At 37.4% G+C, this 17605-nt stretch overlaps 2 protein-coding genes across 4 annotated transcripts in view; one reads left to right on the forward strand and one right to left on the reverse strand.

Moving 5' to 3' along the window:
* LOC107227589 (protein MTSS 2) overlaps positions 1-5054 on the forward strand; it is a 52182-nt gene extending 47128 nt beyond the window's left edge. For all 3 annotated transcript variants that reach the window (XM_046741792.1, XM_046741793.1, XM_046741794.1), the window contains 2 exons: positions 1277-1589; positions 1662-5054. In XM_046741792.1, coding sequence (XP_046597748.1) covers positions 1277-1589; positions 1662-2352 — 1004 coding nt within the window. In that variant the 3' untranslated portion in view covers positions 2353-5054. The remainder of the gene's footprint in view (positions 1-1276; positions 1590-1661) is intronic.
* A 466-nt stretch (positions 5055-5520) lies between these two features.
* On the reverse strand, positions 5521-16412 carry LOC107227306 (pregnancy zone protein). The gene is made up of 25 exons (XM_015668414.2): positions 15980-16412; positions 14916-15085; positions 13691-13932; positions 13501-13617; positions 13230-13396; positions 13032-13140; positions 12707-12940; positions 12340-12582; positions 11891-12222; positions 11451-11815; positions 11211-11356; positions 10966-11083; positions 10708-10885; positions 10374-10602; positions 10032-10237; positions 9600-9949; positions 9265-9509; positions 8910-9161; positions 8419-8811; positions 8094-8328; positions 7828-8000; positions 7208-7739; positions 6740-7081; positions 6335-6556; positions 5521-6200 (listed from the first exon to the last, which is right to left on the reverse strand). The coding sequence occupies exons 1-25, from the start codon at positions 16084-16086 to the stop codon at positions 6043-6045; spliced, it is 5865 nt and encodes a 1954-aa protein (XP_015523900.2). The 5' UTR covers positions 16087-16412; the 3' UTR covers positions 5521-6042.
* Positions 16413-17605: the final 1193 nt, after the last annotated feature.

Raw genomic sequence — 17605 nt, forward strand, 5'->3', positions numbered from 1 at the left:
AAAGATTTTTTGGTCAAAAAAAAAGGAAGGTTAATCCCTTTGTATTTTTGGCGAAAATTTTCGCGATTTTCAAAAGTGCTGGAATAAATTCTTTCTGGCGCATCTCTGACGTTATTTCGCGAGAGAAATCGATTAGGCGCAGTCCCAATGCGCTGCGAGCAACGGATCAAAAGTTAGAGCCAAAAAACGAAAAGTAGTATTTTCGACATTTTTCAGCAGGTGCTTTTTCCTTCGTAATTTCTCCCCTGTTGGTCCCACGCTCTTTTCGCTGCGTTTTCTGAGTTCCTGAGGGTCCAATTGGTCGGGAAAGGGTCATACAAATCAATTCTGAGACAAAAGATTTTTTGGTCAAAAAAAAAGGAAGGTTAACCCCTTTGTATTTTTGGCGAAAATTTTCGTGATTTTGAAAAGTGCTGGAATAAATTTTTTCTGTCGCAATTCTGACGTAATTTTGCGAGAAAAATCGAATAGGCGCAGTCCCAATGCGCTGCGAGCAACGGATCAAAAGTTACAGCCCCAAACCATGAAATTTCCTTTCATGGCATTTCAAACGCTATTGTCGTATTCCTACGTATCCAGTTACTGCAGAGGAGTCGCTCAAAACGATTCTAGGATGATGATTTTTTTTGTCTTTAACATGTTGATCTTAAAGACTTTCGTATGTTTCGAGTTTCAATCAACCGTGAAATGGTCATCAAAATCGATCTTCATACAAACAGGCCTTAGTTCCAAACAAGCCAAAAGGGAATGCCCCTAACAATTATCTCAAAATTCTGCCATATGTAACAAGCAGTCAGTGGCAGTTCATACACTGATGCTCTTATCCTTTAGGATAGTAGTCTTCATAGAACTCTTGGAACCTTAGTCAGTTGGTTAAGATGTATCGTAATTTTTTCTTACGTCAGCTGTTGCATCCGTGAGCTATCGATTTGCGCATTTTCTGTTTTTGTATAATTTGCTTAAACTCATCAAACTCCTAAATTTAAAATAGCAATATTTAAGACTAGCAGTTATAAATATAAATAGCAGTTATTCATACTATTATGCTAAAGTAATTGTGAGACAAACAAATCGTAAAACGTATGTGTCTAGCGTTATCATCAAAGTGATTATGTATAATCGAATGTCTATTGTGTACAGTTTTCCAAGTGTGATAATGATTTGTTTTCCATCATTCATACTCTCATTCTTTCAAATAGTTTCTTATCCTCTTGTACACAAGTTTAACTTGTCACGAGTTCACCATTGTTCACCTGTGTTGTATTGAATTTTTCAGCCGCTCTTTCAACGGGCTTATGTTCTGCGCGACAGCAGAACCAAAATCACAACCAAAACAAGAGTGCTACTCTTCTGCCTCGCAGAGGATCAATGCAACAAGCTGTAAGGCCTGCTCCTCCGGTCCGGCGCACATCAACTATAATTGGCGGCACATTTAATGCACTTATAAATAATCCCAACGCTACAAACAATGATGATAACAAAAAAGATGTGACCAGAGATGAAGCACATGATGAAGCTGATAATCTTCCACCACCTCCGGCATTTCTTCTTGAAAGCACTTCTCCGACACCCACGCCGACTCCACAACGGTGAGTTTTGATGGCATTTCTCATATATGAAAATACCAACAGAAATATTTTCAACCAATTCTTTATTGACAGATCGATATCCGTGTCGGAGACGGTCAGAACATTAACTGAGCTTCGTCATACACCAGCAAGTCCTTCGTTTCTTAGAAAACTAGCCAGTTCTCAACAAAATAATAATTCTGTATCCACGACAGTCGCCTCTACAACCGCAACGACTAATACATTGATAAGACGTACTCAAAGTATAGACCGTACTAGTACAATTCGGTCACATTCTCAGGATCGTAGTTCCGCATCATCATTAACTGGACAACAAAGCCACAGTCAAGTACAAGGTCAAGGACCAGGTGGTGTTGGACAGGGCTTTATGGCAGTACTAAGCGCTAAATTAGTCCCATCTTCTCTGTTGCCTAATAATGTAGCCAGTAATACAAATGCTAGCATCAATAGCGGAAGTCCAAAGACATCGAGAAGACACTCAGTCGAACAGCAATCTAACAGAAATTCCAGAGCTCCCTCGAGCTTCCTTGGTACATTAAACGCCAAGCTTGCTCAGCAACAACAAGGCGTACAAAATCAAGGTGTACTCAACACAGCCAGTAGGTCAGCTAGTGTTAGACGCATAATGGGTAACAGAATTCCAATGGTGGATCTAGATCCCCTGCAGGTCAGGGATTCTTTAATGGATCAAATACGTAGAGGTACCGCTCTGCGCAAAACTAGTGGACCCATCAATGATTGCTCGGCACCAAAAATTTATTGAACTTCCATCTCATTAATATCGATTTATGGATGTAATATAAATGGGTTAACGAACCAAGAAAACGATAATCAAAAATGCAAAACTTGACATCCCACATTTAATATATAATATGTTATATATATGTTTTCTTTTCATATCTCTTCACTGTTAATAAAACTTTATTTTTCATTTTGCTTATGTTTTCTATACATGTAGTACAGACTTCATATCACACAAATTTTTTTCCTGCTCAAAGTTAGATTAATCGTCATAGAGAGCAAAGTGACAAACAAAACTCCCTGTTATGAAACCCTCTTATAAAACCTATGTAATGATTAATATTTCATATTTAATATAGTTCATTTCGCTACGCCCGATCACTGTCTTGTCACCATCAGAAAATAGCTCTTATTATATTACTATTATTATTGCTTGAACTCTAAGCCATGTATATTACTTCAATACTGTTACGGTGACATTATCGATATACAATATTATTTATCCAATGTTATATAACTGTACAATAATATACATAGAGTTTTTATTTTCAATAGAAATTTACATCAGTACGTTAAGATTGTTGCCTCTCCTAAAATCAGAGCATCGATATCCTATGAGTGCATTTAGGCAGTGTAGTAGCGACCATAGTAACAATTATATATTCAGAAAATAAATATTGCTAATGAATACCTTATAATTAATGATAATATACTGAAAATGGTCAACTGGTAGAACTTGCGGTCTTCGTTAAGAGGTTTCGGGATATTTACGAACTATTTTCATATAGAAAGTGGCTTAGATTTATTTATGAAATGCTAAGATTGATGTACAAATATACGCATAGAGCCTCCATGTCTCTTTTAGATTCCATTCAAACCATTCGATGATTTATTTTTAATTATCAACTTGCCGTAGCAAGTTCCGTGGTGTAACGATTTGAGTTCGCTATTAGGAACAGAAATATTCCGAAAGTTTGATCCATCGTTTGTTCTAACACACCTTTATTCCCAATACTGCCAAATCATTTATGTTTACCGTTTAAATGTCATTAAAGTTTTATTTTCAGTATTGTAGTTATTTCCAGAGGTTTGTGATTAAATTCTGAACAAAAAATGGCGTAACGAAGAAAAGACAGAATGAAAGAAAAAAAAACAACTCCACAAAAAATAAAACGGACAATACTAATCAATTAAAACGTCTGTACATTGTTATTAATAGAAAACGTGATAACTGAAACGTCTAGGATATATTAGAAATGGCTAATTTAAGCTATTCGCGTTACTGTAGAATATAGTGTAGAAAGAAATAATAATATGCATATAGTTCAATATAAAGCCAATTGTTCTTACCCTGTAATAATTATCATTATCGTACATTATATAAAGGTCGGCAATTTCCGTGTATTATAAAAGCGAACAAATATTCTATTCTCGCATTCAAAATGCTAGTTTTCGATGCATTTTTATTTTCTAGTCGAACCTAATATTCTCAGCGTGAACAGATTGTTCTGTAATTTCAATTTGACCGTCTATTTCAACAGTTTCTGCATCATAAGTATATATCCCTGTGAGACGGATAACATATGTTAATCTTATATCCAGTAAATGTTCACGTAAAATCTTGACTTTTTTATTTTCTTATCGACAATTTAAGTTTGTAAATACATTTTGACTCCTCGATAAATTTTAAAAATTTATTTTCTACGGTGGTATCGTTCACACATATCGGCACATCAGTAACGAGATCTAGTATATATTATGAATACGGAATTCTCGAAAAAACATTTGTTAATCATTAGATATTTAAGTTGAAAAATTTGTTCGCGAATTGTCATTGAGACTATTATATAGAGTATACAATTGAATAATAATAGACGTTAAGGTATCGTGTAAGACTGCTATAATAAGGTTGGGGGCTTCAATATGGAATATTAGTCCACAAATTTTTGTAGAGTTCAACGATGTATAATTGTGTGCATGTTAGTAGTCATGAATACTGTTGTGTATTACTACATACTCAGCGTTGAAAAAAAAGAAGAAAAAAAATTTCAACTAAGAAATGATTGAGGATCGTTCGCCAACACTTAAAACCATAATGAATCATTCGTACAACAATATTGCTGAAGTTATTTCATATGATAAGAAAGTGAAACTTATTACTCTGAGAATTGTAAATAAGTTCTATCAGTAGGTTCTACACTCATAAGGTTTGTTGGTTTGAACGTCTTTATAAGAAACAAAAATATGCAACAGAAAAAAGCTGAAACAGATGGGCTAAATAGTCGATTAAAAGTTGTATGTAAAAATGTTATCATTGCTCGAAGTTTTGTTTTAATTGTAGCACAAATTTTTTTTTCAACTCTTCCTGATTTCATAGCACAATCCTTGAGGTCATGACTACGAAACTGTATACTCGGTTGAAGCATAAAAGAAGTTATTAATTTATCGCAGCATTACTAAGTGCTTCGACGAGTGTGCACATTAAATATTATGTGTTTGTATCATATTGTGGAGTAGCTGTTGTTTTCTATTCTCATTCTTTATGGTGTTCGAGAAAAGAGCAATCCTATGAAATAATACTATTACTATTAATAATAATATGTCTAACTACTAGCACATAAGTACGTCAAAGTATTTTGTTGAACATACATTTTTTCATTTAGTATAAAAAAAAAAACAAAAAAAAAAAAAAAACAAACAAAAAACCTGTAATTTCCTAGAGGTTTCACGAAGCCAAATGATAAATTATATTACAATTACAGACTGTAGTGTTGATAATATTCAGAGAATAATAATAATAGAGAGGCTGAGAAAAATTGAAAAAGTGAAATAATGAACTTCGTTTCACTAGAAGTACCTTCCAAGCCCTGGTATAAATTAAATATTTGCAATACACGTACGTATAGGTCACATAACGCCGATTCACGGTAATAAATTAATATTTAAATGTAATTAATATCTAAAAATAATGACTGTTAACTTGTAATAATTATTAAGGTAACAGTGGAAAGATATAACGAAAAAAAAATAAAATAATAAACACTCTACAGTAAAACTGTGCTAATTAATTTCAACCAAATAGTCGATCTTTCTTTATTCATTACTCTAATAAAAAATTAACCTTATCAGAGTGCGGAAATCCATTCAGAATGCATAGAATACTGTAGCACTGCAAGAAATGATTCAATAATACTGGAAGATTTTCTTTATTATATTTACATTTTATTATTTGGCACATAAAAAATTATAAGTGTAACAAAAACATTTTCAAATTGTTTATCTGCTTGTCAATACAACATAAACAATTGACTTGTTAGAATGGATATTCGCGATTCCGTAAACATTAAACCTGCATTAGAATAATTCATAATTACATCATGGGAATGCTTGACACTCTCTACACTGCATACATACGTGTATTCATCTCTAATGAGTAAAAATATAAAACTAGTACGTTTGTATCAACAGTTCTTCAAAATATATCAATATTAGAATTAAAGAATTGCAAATACCAAGACAATCAATCGCGAAAGCGTCTTATTTTTTACAAGCAATGTAGAAATCGCAACATAACTTGCAACAGTAAACTTATGTTTATGCATACCCTATTTGATATTCGAGCATTTAATGTATTTGATTTCTTTACTACTCGTAACGATCATATTATTAGCTTTAGGTAGTAATAAAATTCACTGAATTCACTAGAAAGTAACTAGCACTGTGCACGAGCTTGCTTAATTTCTGGCGGCAGACCCTGTGTGTTTGGAAGCTTGTAAATGATAACGTTGTTTCCCAAATGTTGCTCTGCATGGTCGACTAACGAGGCAAGGTCAGCATTCTTCTGATCCACCAACAGCGCGAATCCTCCAGCTAAAAATCAAACATTACACTTGATTTTTACGAGTACATCTAGACTATCAACTGCCATATCAGCATATTGGCTTTTCCCAGATTCAGAAAAGATCATCAATCATTTCAAAACCTTGAATGATTTCATGACTTACATGTATTTATCACTTCGCAGGAGCATTCTGGGTCAATTTTTAGGTCAACCGTTGCACGCAGTCGACTTGTTGGCCTGCCTGGGTGAAGATCCAACAACAATCTTGCTTTGTGCCACCTTCTGATGGCTACTTTAATGACACTTTTTGCGGTACAGTATATGCTATCAACATTCTTTGGTATGCTTTCCAAACAGATCGGACATGTCACTTTCGCAGATGTAGCTGTACACAAATAATCAAATTGAATTTGCTAGTCATTGGCAACTCAAATCAATTCACGATGATTTTAATACTATATTAACTGTTGATTATCTGAGTAATGTAACGCAGCTTAACAATTTGTATGAAATCTATTCAATGTTAAGAAAATCGAATGTATGCATGGATAACGGTGAATCTACTAACTTGTAGACTGTGCCAACTCTTGGTCAATCATAAATTGTTCTGGTTCAACAATCATTTGATCCTGAATTTTCTCACTCGTCACTTCTGTTACGTTGGTGTCATTATTATGAGACACTTTTTCATAGACTGTTTCAATTTGCTCCGGATTGTGAATATTACCATTCTGGTTTATCGATACACCATCATTTTCGTATGTAACTACTTTGTCAGGCTTTACGAATACTAGTTCCGGTTCTTCTATTCCCTCAGGCACCTCCAAATCGTGATCTACCTCTACAAATGATGGATTCAAACCGACTTCTCGTTCGTTTGGAATTTCTCCGCTTCCCATATCTTGCATTACTGTAATAAATTATGTATTCAATTGTATTATTGTATAATAATTTTATCAATTATATTAATAATCCAGGAACAGTTCATACTTTTCAGTATCAATATAGTTTTTTCTTCTTGTGTTTTTCAACTTACCATCGATACGTTTACCATGGAAATCTTCATCAGTGTTTTTTTTACCTATTGTCTCAAACTCTCGCAGATGATTATTTTCAGCTGCATTGGAACTCGTTTCCTTCAAACCCTCGCCATTCAACTTTACGTCTGAATTTTCCAGCAAACAGACGTATTCCAGTTTTGGTTCATTCCCTATTCTCGGAATGGCTTCGTTAATTTTAGGTTTAGCATCATTGTACCTTGCCACATTCATTTCGGTCAGTTTTCCACGCAAATCATCAACCGCAGCTTTATGTACAGTTTTTATTTCTGTCTCATCAGTAAATACTGGTGGTGACGCTGTAACTATAGTTTTAGGAACTGCAGGAGAAGTTTTATATGGTAGAAGTTCTACGTCGATAGTACCCGTTATATTACTGACAGAAGCAGCAGCTAACAGCTTGCTAGGCTCTTTCACATTTTCTACTTTTGGTACGATTGGAATTGGATTTGGAATTTCTGAACCTTCGTTTGTACCAGCACTACTACAAGTCATTGCAAAGTTATAGCTCTGTAAGAAATTGTGAAATAAAATTAAATAAAGCAAAAAAACTCTGTCGCTTATAATAGAAAGAATAATGTATTCTCAAACTCCTTACAGCCGATATGGTGAGCTCCTGTTGATAGTAGTCGTACAGTTTTATGTTAGCTGGTTCAGGCCGGTCTACTATGTTTTCTCTCAGTACAATAAACGAAATACAAGTTCTTTGAGCTGTCAGTTTATCCAGATATATACTAACGACGTCTCGATCTTCTTCAAATCTCTTAACAACTGCAAGATTCAAGTGTTTCAAATAGTAAGAAAGTTTTAGCCACCTAGCACCAGTAAAGGTCATCACCTAATAATCACGTTGTTGTTACTTACAGTTACTGGGATCTTCAACTAGCGAATGCAACGTCGATTTGTCTGGAACATATCCACTAATCATTCCAATCTCCAGCAATGCCATATTGCTTTCTTCATCTGCCATTTTATAACGTGCACAAATCGTTATTTCTTGCATCGCACATTCGTTGACCGATGCTACGGACTGTGCATTTACTGAGAGATCAAATGCTTCAGAGCCAGTGGCCTGTGGTACGTTGTACTTCAAATTACTCTGAAAAATATGTAATTTAAGGAAACAATCAAGCTTGACAACTTTTTCGCATCAGCGAGTGAAGTAAGTTATCAGAATCGGGTTGATTACCTGTACTAAAACACATCCTTCTCCTTCTGCAAAAACATCCACAGCCGTGGGTAGTACAGGTAGTTGAACTTGCCTAAACAAGAGTCTATTCTCATTTTGCATTTTGAAGGCATGATCTATTTCGTTGGCAGTGATCAGTACTGAAAGATCGGTATTGCTCGAGCTCATGGCGGATGCGTACTTGGTCAATGCTTCAAGACCAAGCACAGTGTCTTGGGTTGATATAAAACCACCTCCGGCATTTCTTTGCTTAGATATCCATCGAACGGCTTTGAGTGCGGTCACCATATTGGCTTCCCCGCCGATTTTCACAAGTGACAAAATTGCGTATGCTGTCATTTCAACGCTCAAGCCTACCGATGGTTTCAGCTTATTTTCCCACCACAATAAATCCTGAAAACAGGATTAATAAATGCGATCAATACACTTATTGTTAGCAGCACATCCCTAAAAACTGCATCGACTGTGAAGAAGGTAATCTGTATTTGTACATTATGCTGCGTCGCTAGGCCGATTAAGGCCTGCAAACTATTGTTGGCTCTTGGATGTTCCAGTAATGTTAGTGCATAAGTTGTCAGGGCCAAAGTATATGGGTTTCCACTGGTATTAATGGTGTCTTTTTCCAAACAATACAAGGCGTTGTTAGTCAAAGCTGGTTGCAATGGGACTCCAGATTCCAGGAGAGAAATCAACACGTACGCTGTTAGAGCCGACGAAGAGACGTCGTCATCTTGCAGTCCTCCCTGGTGACCGAAAATTCATTTTTGTTTTTTGATTATTTAAAGTTCCACGTATTTATTATTATTTGTATAGTATTAACTCATAGTTCTCCGACACGTCACGAACCTTCATGTCCTTGTGGAATACTTGTCCCAGTAGCGGGAAGCACCCATTTTCCAACTGGCGTTTGGTGATCCACTTGACAGAGAATTTCAAATCTCGTTCATCGATGTGAATCAAATTTTGCGCCTGAGCAAAGGATTTCACAACGAATGCGGTCAACCACATTGAGCCTTCGGTAGACGGGGTATCAGCACCAAACGCCGAATAGGAACCATCGGGATGACGGTAATTTAATTCTCGTTGGTATCCTTTAACACAAGTTGTGTCCTTTTCGTTTTATCCTTCATCTCAAATCTTGGCCAATTAATGAGTTTTCCAGTAATAACTTTAAATCCTACCTTTTTCCATATTCTTGATCGCCCTAGCCTTGAGTACTGAATTCTCCATCTGCGTTGCACTCAAGTAATTGATAACGTGTATGTTAGGGACGAACAAGACCATGTTTTGCTCCCCACATCCCATGGGCAGGTGGACTAAGTTGTCCAAATTTTCTAGAGCCGGACCCAAAAGGTCCCCAATTAGTGAAACATATGCTCTCGCACTTCCCGCAACCAAATCTTCCGGCAAATCCAAATTCCATGTTACAAATGAATCATCAACAAATTCTTTTGGACAGATAAATGCCGATTTGGTAACTTCGACTGGAAACCCTTCTGGCAGTACGAGGATTGGCTTTGTTATAACATCCCTTTGCAGCAATATGAAACTTACGTTATATCATCTGATTTTCGCAAACTTTACATAATTACAATTAAATGGATCTTACGAACTTTGTGTGCACTATGGTGTCTGGTCCGCAGGCATCTGGGTACTCGGCATCTACGGAAGCAGAAACCGTGATGTTGATCTCTCCGAGAACACGAGGTCGTAACATATATTCATGCACAACGCTGGATCTTGAGTCAACGCAGAATGAAACTGTAGCGTGTGACAAATGCAAGTCAAGACCATTAGCATCTTCCAGTTTGATTCTCACCTGTTACATTAAATTTTTTCATTAGTTTCCACACCCTATAAATTTATCATGAATGAAGAAATCTCTTAGTTCATATGCTGGTGTAAAATTTACAGAATATCGTTGAGGAAAAAATTCCATAATGTTACAAACTCACAGGTAGACTGTGCTGCATGTAGTTGAAGAGAGATACTTTCATGTGAAGGATTTCTCCTCGTTTAACACTGTATGGTAGAGTGTAGTCTAAGAAGAATGACTGAAAAGCGGTAATCGCTGTTGGTGGAGCGATACCCAATCCATGCCTTGGCGAAATGCAAGTTGTATGACCAATCCAGTCCGTAATCGTGTGTGGCAATTGACGTTCAATTGTTGCTGTACCCTCCTTTCTACATTCGTATGGTGTATTAAAATTTTAAAACTTTACCATGTTCAGTATTTATCGTCGTATACTAGAAAGAATAAAATGATTAAATTGCGTATATTATACTGACCCTGTTTGAACTAATTCCCACAGCCAAGTCTCAGGGAAGTACGATCTGATAGTTGTACCAGCATCAGCATTATCTATTTGATCCAAGTAATCGAGATTGGGCAGGGCACCAACCGTGAGCAGCGGATAAGCCAAAGGCATTGCACTATTTCTCATGAACATTGGCCCACCTTCTAAACCTTCAAATATTTCAATCTTTTAGTGAGTTGTTAAATCCAATTCAAACAATAATAACTGTGCTTTGAATAGTGCCACTTACCAGACCTAGCATGCTGTAATCTGAACTTAATGCGTCTGGGAGCATATAATAAATGGGAAAACTGAGGGCACGGACGGGTTTCCAACGTCAAATCGCTCATTACTATCACTCCAAAATCCTGTGAAATTATTTTCATTGATCGTTAGGACTTTTCATGCCGCCAATTATGGACTAGGTCGCAGATCATTCAACAGAGGATACAGCTAACTATTTTAATATACGCTTTAAGAAGTATTTGTACTAACATCAAATGCCTGCATAGCATCGATATAGTGAGGTCGTCCGTACCACATGGATCGTTTTCTTCTGCGCAAATCATAGAAGGGTGGTTCTTCTTCAGCTGGTCTTGGTAAATGGTCTATTTCATCTTCTTGCGATTCTTCTTTTGCTTCTGAGAATGAAAGTTAACGAAATATCACTGCATGGTCTTGCATCCACATAGATATACTTTGATAATAATCGTTTTTCATTATCGTAAAACTTACTCAGGCAATGGTCTAAGCCACTCTGAATCGGTTCAGCGGTAGGACTAATGTGGAATCTTTTCAACTGACCGAAAGCATCTTCTTTATTGACCATATTCGTCTTTCCACCGCTCAAAAACAGGGTCGATTTATCAAGCGCGGACACTCCGCATAGTGAAAAAGGCGCGGCTTCTATGTGAAATTGAGTCTTTCCACCTGGACTTTGAGTTTCCTCGTGCCACGCAGTCTGCACTTTATTTCCAAAACAGTTTCCAACGGCAATTGTGTAAGTTGCCGCGACCGTTTCTCCGTCAGTACGAACGTAGTACAAAAGAAGTTCTGACACCGGAGCCATACTTGGTGTTACTTTGACAGTCAATGGAAATCTGTAAAATTTGTAAATGATGTACAAAAACCCATTAATTAATAGATCATTCGTCTAGGCTAATTGTACAACTTACCTATATACAACGTGCGATTGATCAGTTTTATTTGCTGGCGTTTCAATGGCACCCAACAGATTGCGGAATTCCGAATAATTTAGTATGGAATCTTTGTGAGGCGTATGTTTAACATGACCAAATACCAGGAGATCTCCCTTCGAGTTTACCGAGTAGTGAAACGAAATTGATTCATTCAACTTCTGATTTACCGGCATTGTGTACATTACATTGAACGAGTACTTTTCACCGCAAACAATCGGTTGGTATCCAGGTGCGATTGATAAGTAACTTTGGGACGGTGAGTACCATGGACTTGTATCCATGTATGCCGATGGTTGATCCATAAAAACCTATTCGTGGATCGTAATATGTTCGTTTACGGTGAATTGATAAAATTGTCGTGGAACGCTTCTCCTCGCATATTAATACAGTAACTTTATACAGTATGGATACTCTCATCAACTTACTCGCCATCTCTTATCCGGGGAGTAGTATTTTGTGGGGTAATCCACTCCAGCTGCAACAAAACTGAAGGACTCAATATTTTTATGCTGTGGAGGCACTATAAAGTCAATAAACCCATCCGTCGTCGATGTGAAATTGCGACATTCTACTACAACCGTCACCCATTCATCTTTTCCTCTCACCTTGAGGCAAAGTTGGATCTTTTCATTTGGCGCCGGTGTGTTATCTTGCTTCAGAACACGTAGCTTCAAAAATAAAACCATCATGAGAAAGTTACCATTGTCGTTGCCTGACATAACAGCATGCATTTTGCCTTCAAGATTCATATATTATCTACAATTTAAAGAAACACTTGTTTTTTCGTCGAACCTTTCCGTGATACGGTAATCCCAGTTTGAAATATTGGGGTGCATGGGGCAAGAATTCGAGTTTCAGTGATTGATGAATAACGCTTGTTCGGCTATTTGCAGTTTCGACAACTCCGGTTCCTGCCTCGGTGAAGTTAGCCGTCAGTATTATATTATTTGGAGATATCTTCCAGTCGGCCAAACCAAGCTCTGAACCAGTCACTGTAAATTCTACGCACCCATCCTCTGAGTCCAACTGGAACGAAAAAATTTCGTTGCCGTCACACCGTATGAAATAACATATTGCCATCAAAACATTCTTGTTCAGTTTGCAAAGTTTCAGCTACCTCTGTCAGGTAATTTATTTCTGGTACATTTTGCTTTCTTCTCCAGATCGGTGTCTGTGGTATCGATTTCAAGTGCAATGTCCCTTTGACCGGCTTGCCGTAGCTGTATCTGTAGAAAAGAGGTATCACAAGACATTGCGAATTCCAATCATGCACCAGATTTTGCGATTTGCAAAGAACCCCGTTGAGAAATCTTACTTAGCACAGACAGTCCAAGTGACATTTTCAGCGTTGGCTAAAATATAGCCAGGAGGGCTGATGGATACTTGGAATCTTGGCAGAACGTATTTCTTCACCTCGAAAGTCGTCGTGTGAAGAAGCTGTGGGTGGGCTTTCTTTTTCTCGACTTTGATTTTCCATATACCCTAGAGAAGTAAATTTATCAGGCATTATTATCACTTCAAAGTCGGAATGAAGAACGGTGTTTTCTTTTCTTTCCTTATAGTACTAATCATAGCAAAGGACTCACTGGGCTCGCTTCAGGAGATAAAGGAAATGCGAGCTGAGCCAATCCGACTTCCGTGGAAACATTCAACCATTGAGCGACCCGGATTTCGGCAGGACTTTCAATCCATACTTTAGGGATCTGAATGTAAAGTGTCATTAATACATGAATTCTAATTACACGCGATTTATGACATGCAAATGACAAAACTCACTGTTTTTTTCCATGGTTTCAAGTCATGCTTTAACATCAGGAGTCTAATATTCACGTCTTGTCCAGGTTTGTAAACTGGCTTATCTGTCTCGACGAATGTCGCATGCGAATCATGTTCGATGTAAACATTTTTCTCTGAATTAATCGAGTAGTCTGCATGCTTGTCAAATCTGACTTTCAAGCGCAGTCTTGCCACCGAGTATTTCGTCTGTGGTACTAAAATTTCCAGACATGCTTCAACGCCTGAAAAATACACCATATTTTAATCAAGATTTGACTTTGTCCCGCGTTCTCCGTAACAACGGCGAGGATGAATCATGCCGTTTCTAATTAAAGAGAATCATAACATGTTTACAATCCCTTTAGTTTACGCCAATATATCATAGCGTGCTTTCTTCGTTGCAATTTTCATTACTTAATTAAATCAATTGTATGCAGTTTATGCAATTTAAGCAGTGTTTCGTTCCTGCTAATCTTGACGAAATCAGTCCGATCGTATTTCGTAGTTTCATAAAAGTTGCATTTAATTTTCTTTTCTTTCATTTCGATCAACAGAGTCTCAAAGTGTTGACTTTAACTCGTGGAAATTTTTCCGTCGCCGTGTCCCGAGGCATGTATATCTGTAAATAGACTGTATACTCGTATGTTAGGCGCGATGGGTTATTTCCCTTGTGGATAGGGCGATACCGACCAATTGAACGCCCGCAGGATGTAGGGACAATTTAAATTTACAATTTATTTAAAGAGTGTGTTGAATAGGTACAGACGCGTAGGGAGTCGTGATAGTGGTCCATTAAAAATTATTATTTACCACAAGGACGGTGACAATTTGGCATCTGCAACGCAGTTTACGCATAACCGGCACTATGGTACTAAATTACGTTTATTCAGAATATATCGCTAAACATTTTTGTGGCTGATCGATGAATAAATTTCCTTAGAAAAATTTCAGTTTCCTAGTAATTAGCATATAGCTTGGTGGTACGGTATCAAGTTTCCTCCGCAGCTCGTATCAACCGTAAACTGCTGATAAGCAATGTCCGACGCCAGAACATTGAACTTTGACGCAGCTGCAAATACTGTAACGCTAATTCTATGATTGTCTCAAATAAATGAAGAGGATTCCACGACTTATATCCGACTCGCTTTTACACTGAAATTCATTACGGTAATATAAAATCGACAACAGCTGTTCGATATGAACCGTTATTGCTAAATAAACTTGCCATTGTCAATCGTAAGGCTTGCGGTGGCCAGAACTTCTTCTTCGGTCACCTCAACCGGTGTGATTAGCTCCAAGAGAGTGTGAGCCGGTGTATCCAGGTGATGGATTGAGAGACATCCAATCTCTGCTTCTCCAGCAATGAGTCTTTTCGGGGCGGTAAAGACGTAACCCCTAACAATACCAATTTATATTAATAAAAAAAAAAATGCTCACGTAATACATGTTTATTATTGTTTTACCTTGATTATAAGAATTGCGTGTTGTATATTTATTGCGAAAGTTGAAGGTGGTTTAATTGGAAATAAATAACTGTGAGAGTGGATAATGAAGAAGTACATGCAGTTCGTCGGTAAATAAACATTTTGTTATGTACAACAGACGCATATTACATAACAGCCTGCGAAGGTGATTGCAATGTTCGTGGGTAAAGAATTTTACAGTTTGAATCATTGAATAGGTTTCAATTTTTTCTTATCCATCGAGATACATGATTGTGAAAAGAAGGAATAGGTCGTTTTCTTAGTAAACTTGATGCTCTGTGCAACAACTGCAAAATTGTTAATTCGCTGTTACTGTAACTTTTGCATCGTCCAAGTTGGGAAGGTATGAAAAATTGTCGAAAATAAACTTCCTCGTCATTGGCGGTAACAAGAACCCTTAACACATGTAAGTATACATGATTGGACGAAAGCTTTGCGTAGCCAAGTATTAAAATTACTCTCGAAGACTTTATAACGTTCACAATCCGACAATGAGCGTAAATGATGCGGACAATTTAAGACAATTGCTTACTCTTGCTAACGAGTAATAGTTGGCGGATAATTGCATCCGCCTTCAATCAGACGGATTGTTTTCTACAAGTTGTAACGGCGTACAAAATTCCACACACCAAATGAAAATGAATACGGCATGCACTTCCATCATCACAATTCGCAATCTCGAATAGATACAATTGTAATTGAAAAAGATATGATAATTTCGTTACAAATAAATCTAATTACGACGATCTGCGTAAAGTATGGATCGAAATTGTAAAAAATACAGAGAAAATTGTTTTCAATCAACCTGTGAGGATTAGCAGTCCCGGCCAATGCGGATTCCAAGCATCCAAGGAAGATCCCGAAAAGAAGCAAGGTCATCGCAGCAGACGACATGTCGTAAATTGCACGCATTGCAACGTTGATGGCATGCGGCCTCGGATCCGTTGCGATGTATGGATTAGGAACTGTATCACGTACTTCGCGTTACAGGTTTCTAATGATCTGCTGCGCTCTTCCCGGGTTTTAAATCACCAATGTTAAAACGAAGACATATTTTTACCCGCTTTATACTAACTACTATCTGATCGAGGCGCAAATTATCGACAAACAAATACTACTTCTGGGATATCCAAACCAACCACGATAACACAGTATGGCAACAGTTTTTACGGATGACGATACCGTCGAAGAAACTCTCGACGTACTGAACCGGGAATAAAGCCAGTCTTATCAACGCCCCCGGTTCTGCCGGTGTCACACTCGAGTGTCTATATACTGCGCACAGTACATGATGTACAATATTAAACATGTATTTAAACTCCACCGCGTTCTTCTCCCCTGTCCGACGACCGCATTTTGTACGTAGATTCGTTTAAATTCGATGATACCGGTTGCTTTAACTGCAAACGACGAGTAAAATTCATTATTTACTTCTACCCAGCAAGGCATGACGACGTATTTTTTGCCGCCAGATCGGTAAAAATTCGAACAACGGGGATACGTGACTCGAATTGAATGTCATGAAAACGCACCTCTGCCGCTCCTGCGTAAAGAACATTATACGCGCAAACTCTTTGTTTAGCCGAAATATTCATGGCATCCCATAACTCGGCACAAATTTTTTCTTACCTCCGATTTACTCGGTACTTGAAAATCGGAGGTTTTTGAATTCATTGATAGCGCAGCTGAACTCGAAATTTGAGAATTCAAAATAGCGAATCGAAAGAATTTCCGAATTTGTATTTCAGATCCGTAATCAGTGATTATGGAAACCCTCGATTTTCGAACTTCCAGTCAATCGGAAATAAGGAAAAACGTACTTACTGAACACTTAGAAGATAGCTTCGTTGCATCACATAGAGAAATTTCACTTATACCTCACTATACTCATTTTTCATGCACTACACCGATACGAATTTACTACTATCGGCGAGTTACGGGACACCCTGTATAATTTTAGAGTCTTATATTGAATGTTCAGGTTTCACAGGGTCCTAGTAAAATTCTGACATCAGGTCACCAAGGAATTCTTACCTAAAACGCTTTCTAAGATGAATAACTTTATACATATATGCGAACAGAGCGTGATATGAGTTATAAAATCGCATTAATTTCTATGTGTGACTCGAGGAGCATCCATGAATATCTACATATACATACATATTCATGAAAATTGCGACTGAATGATAAAAAGCATTGATTGATAGCATGACTCCTGGGTCACCCTGTCGCTGAGAGTTCGGAGTGATAATATTTAAGTAATTGCGCACAGTTGCAGTAGTCTCGTTTAAATTATAAACAAGTACTTCGTCTCTTTCGCTCGCAGACTGTTATGCGATCTTTGCACCTTTTGCAACTTCGCACAGATAGCAAGTTTACAACTGTTACCGCATGAGTAAATTAACGTTTGGCGTACATATTACGCCCTGCC

This window comes from Neodiprion lecontei, chromosome 5, assembly GCF_021901455.1.
Source record: "Neodiprion lecontei isolate iyNeoLeco1 chromosome 5, iyNeoLeco1.1, whole genome shotgun sequence".
NCBI lineage: Eukaryota > Metazoa > Arthropoda > Insecta > Hymenoptera > Diprionidae > Neodiprion > Neodiprion lecontei.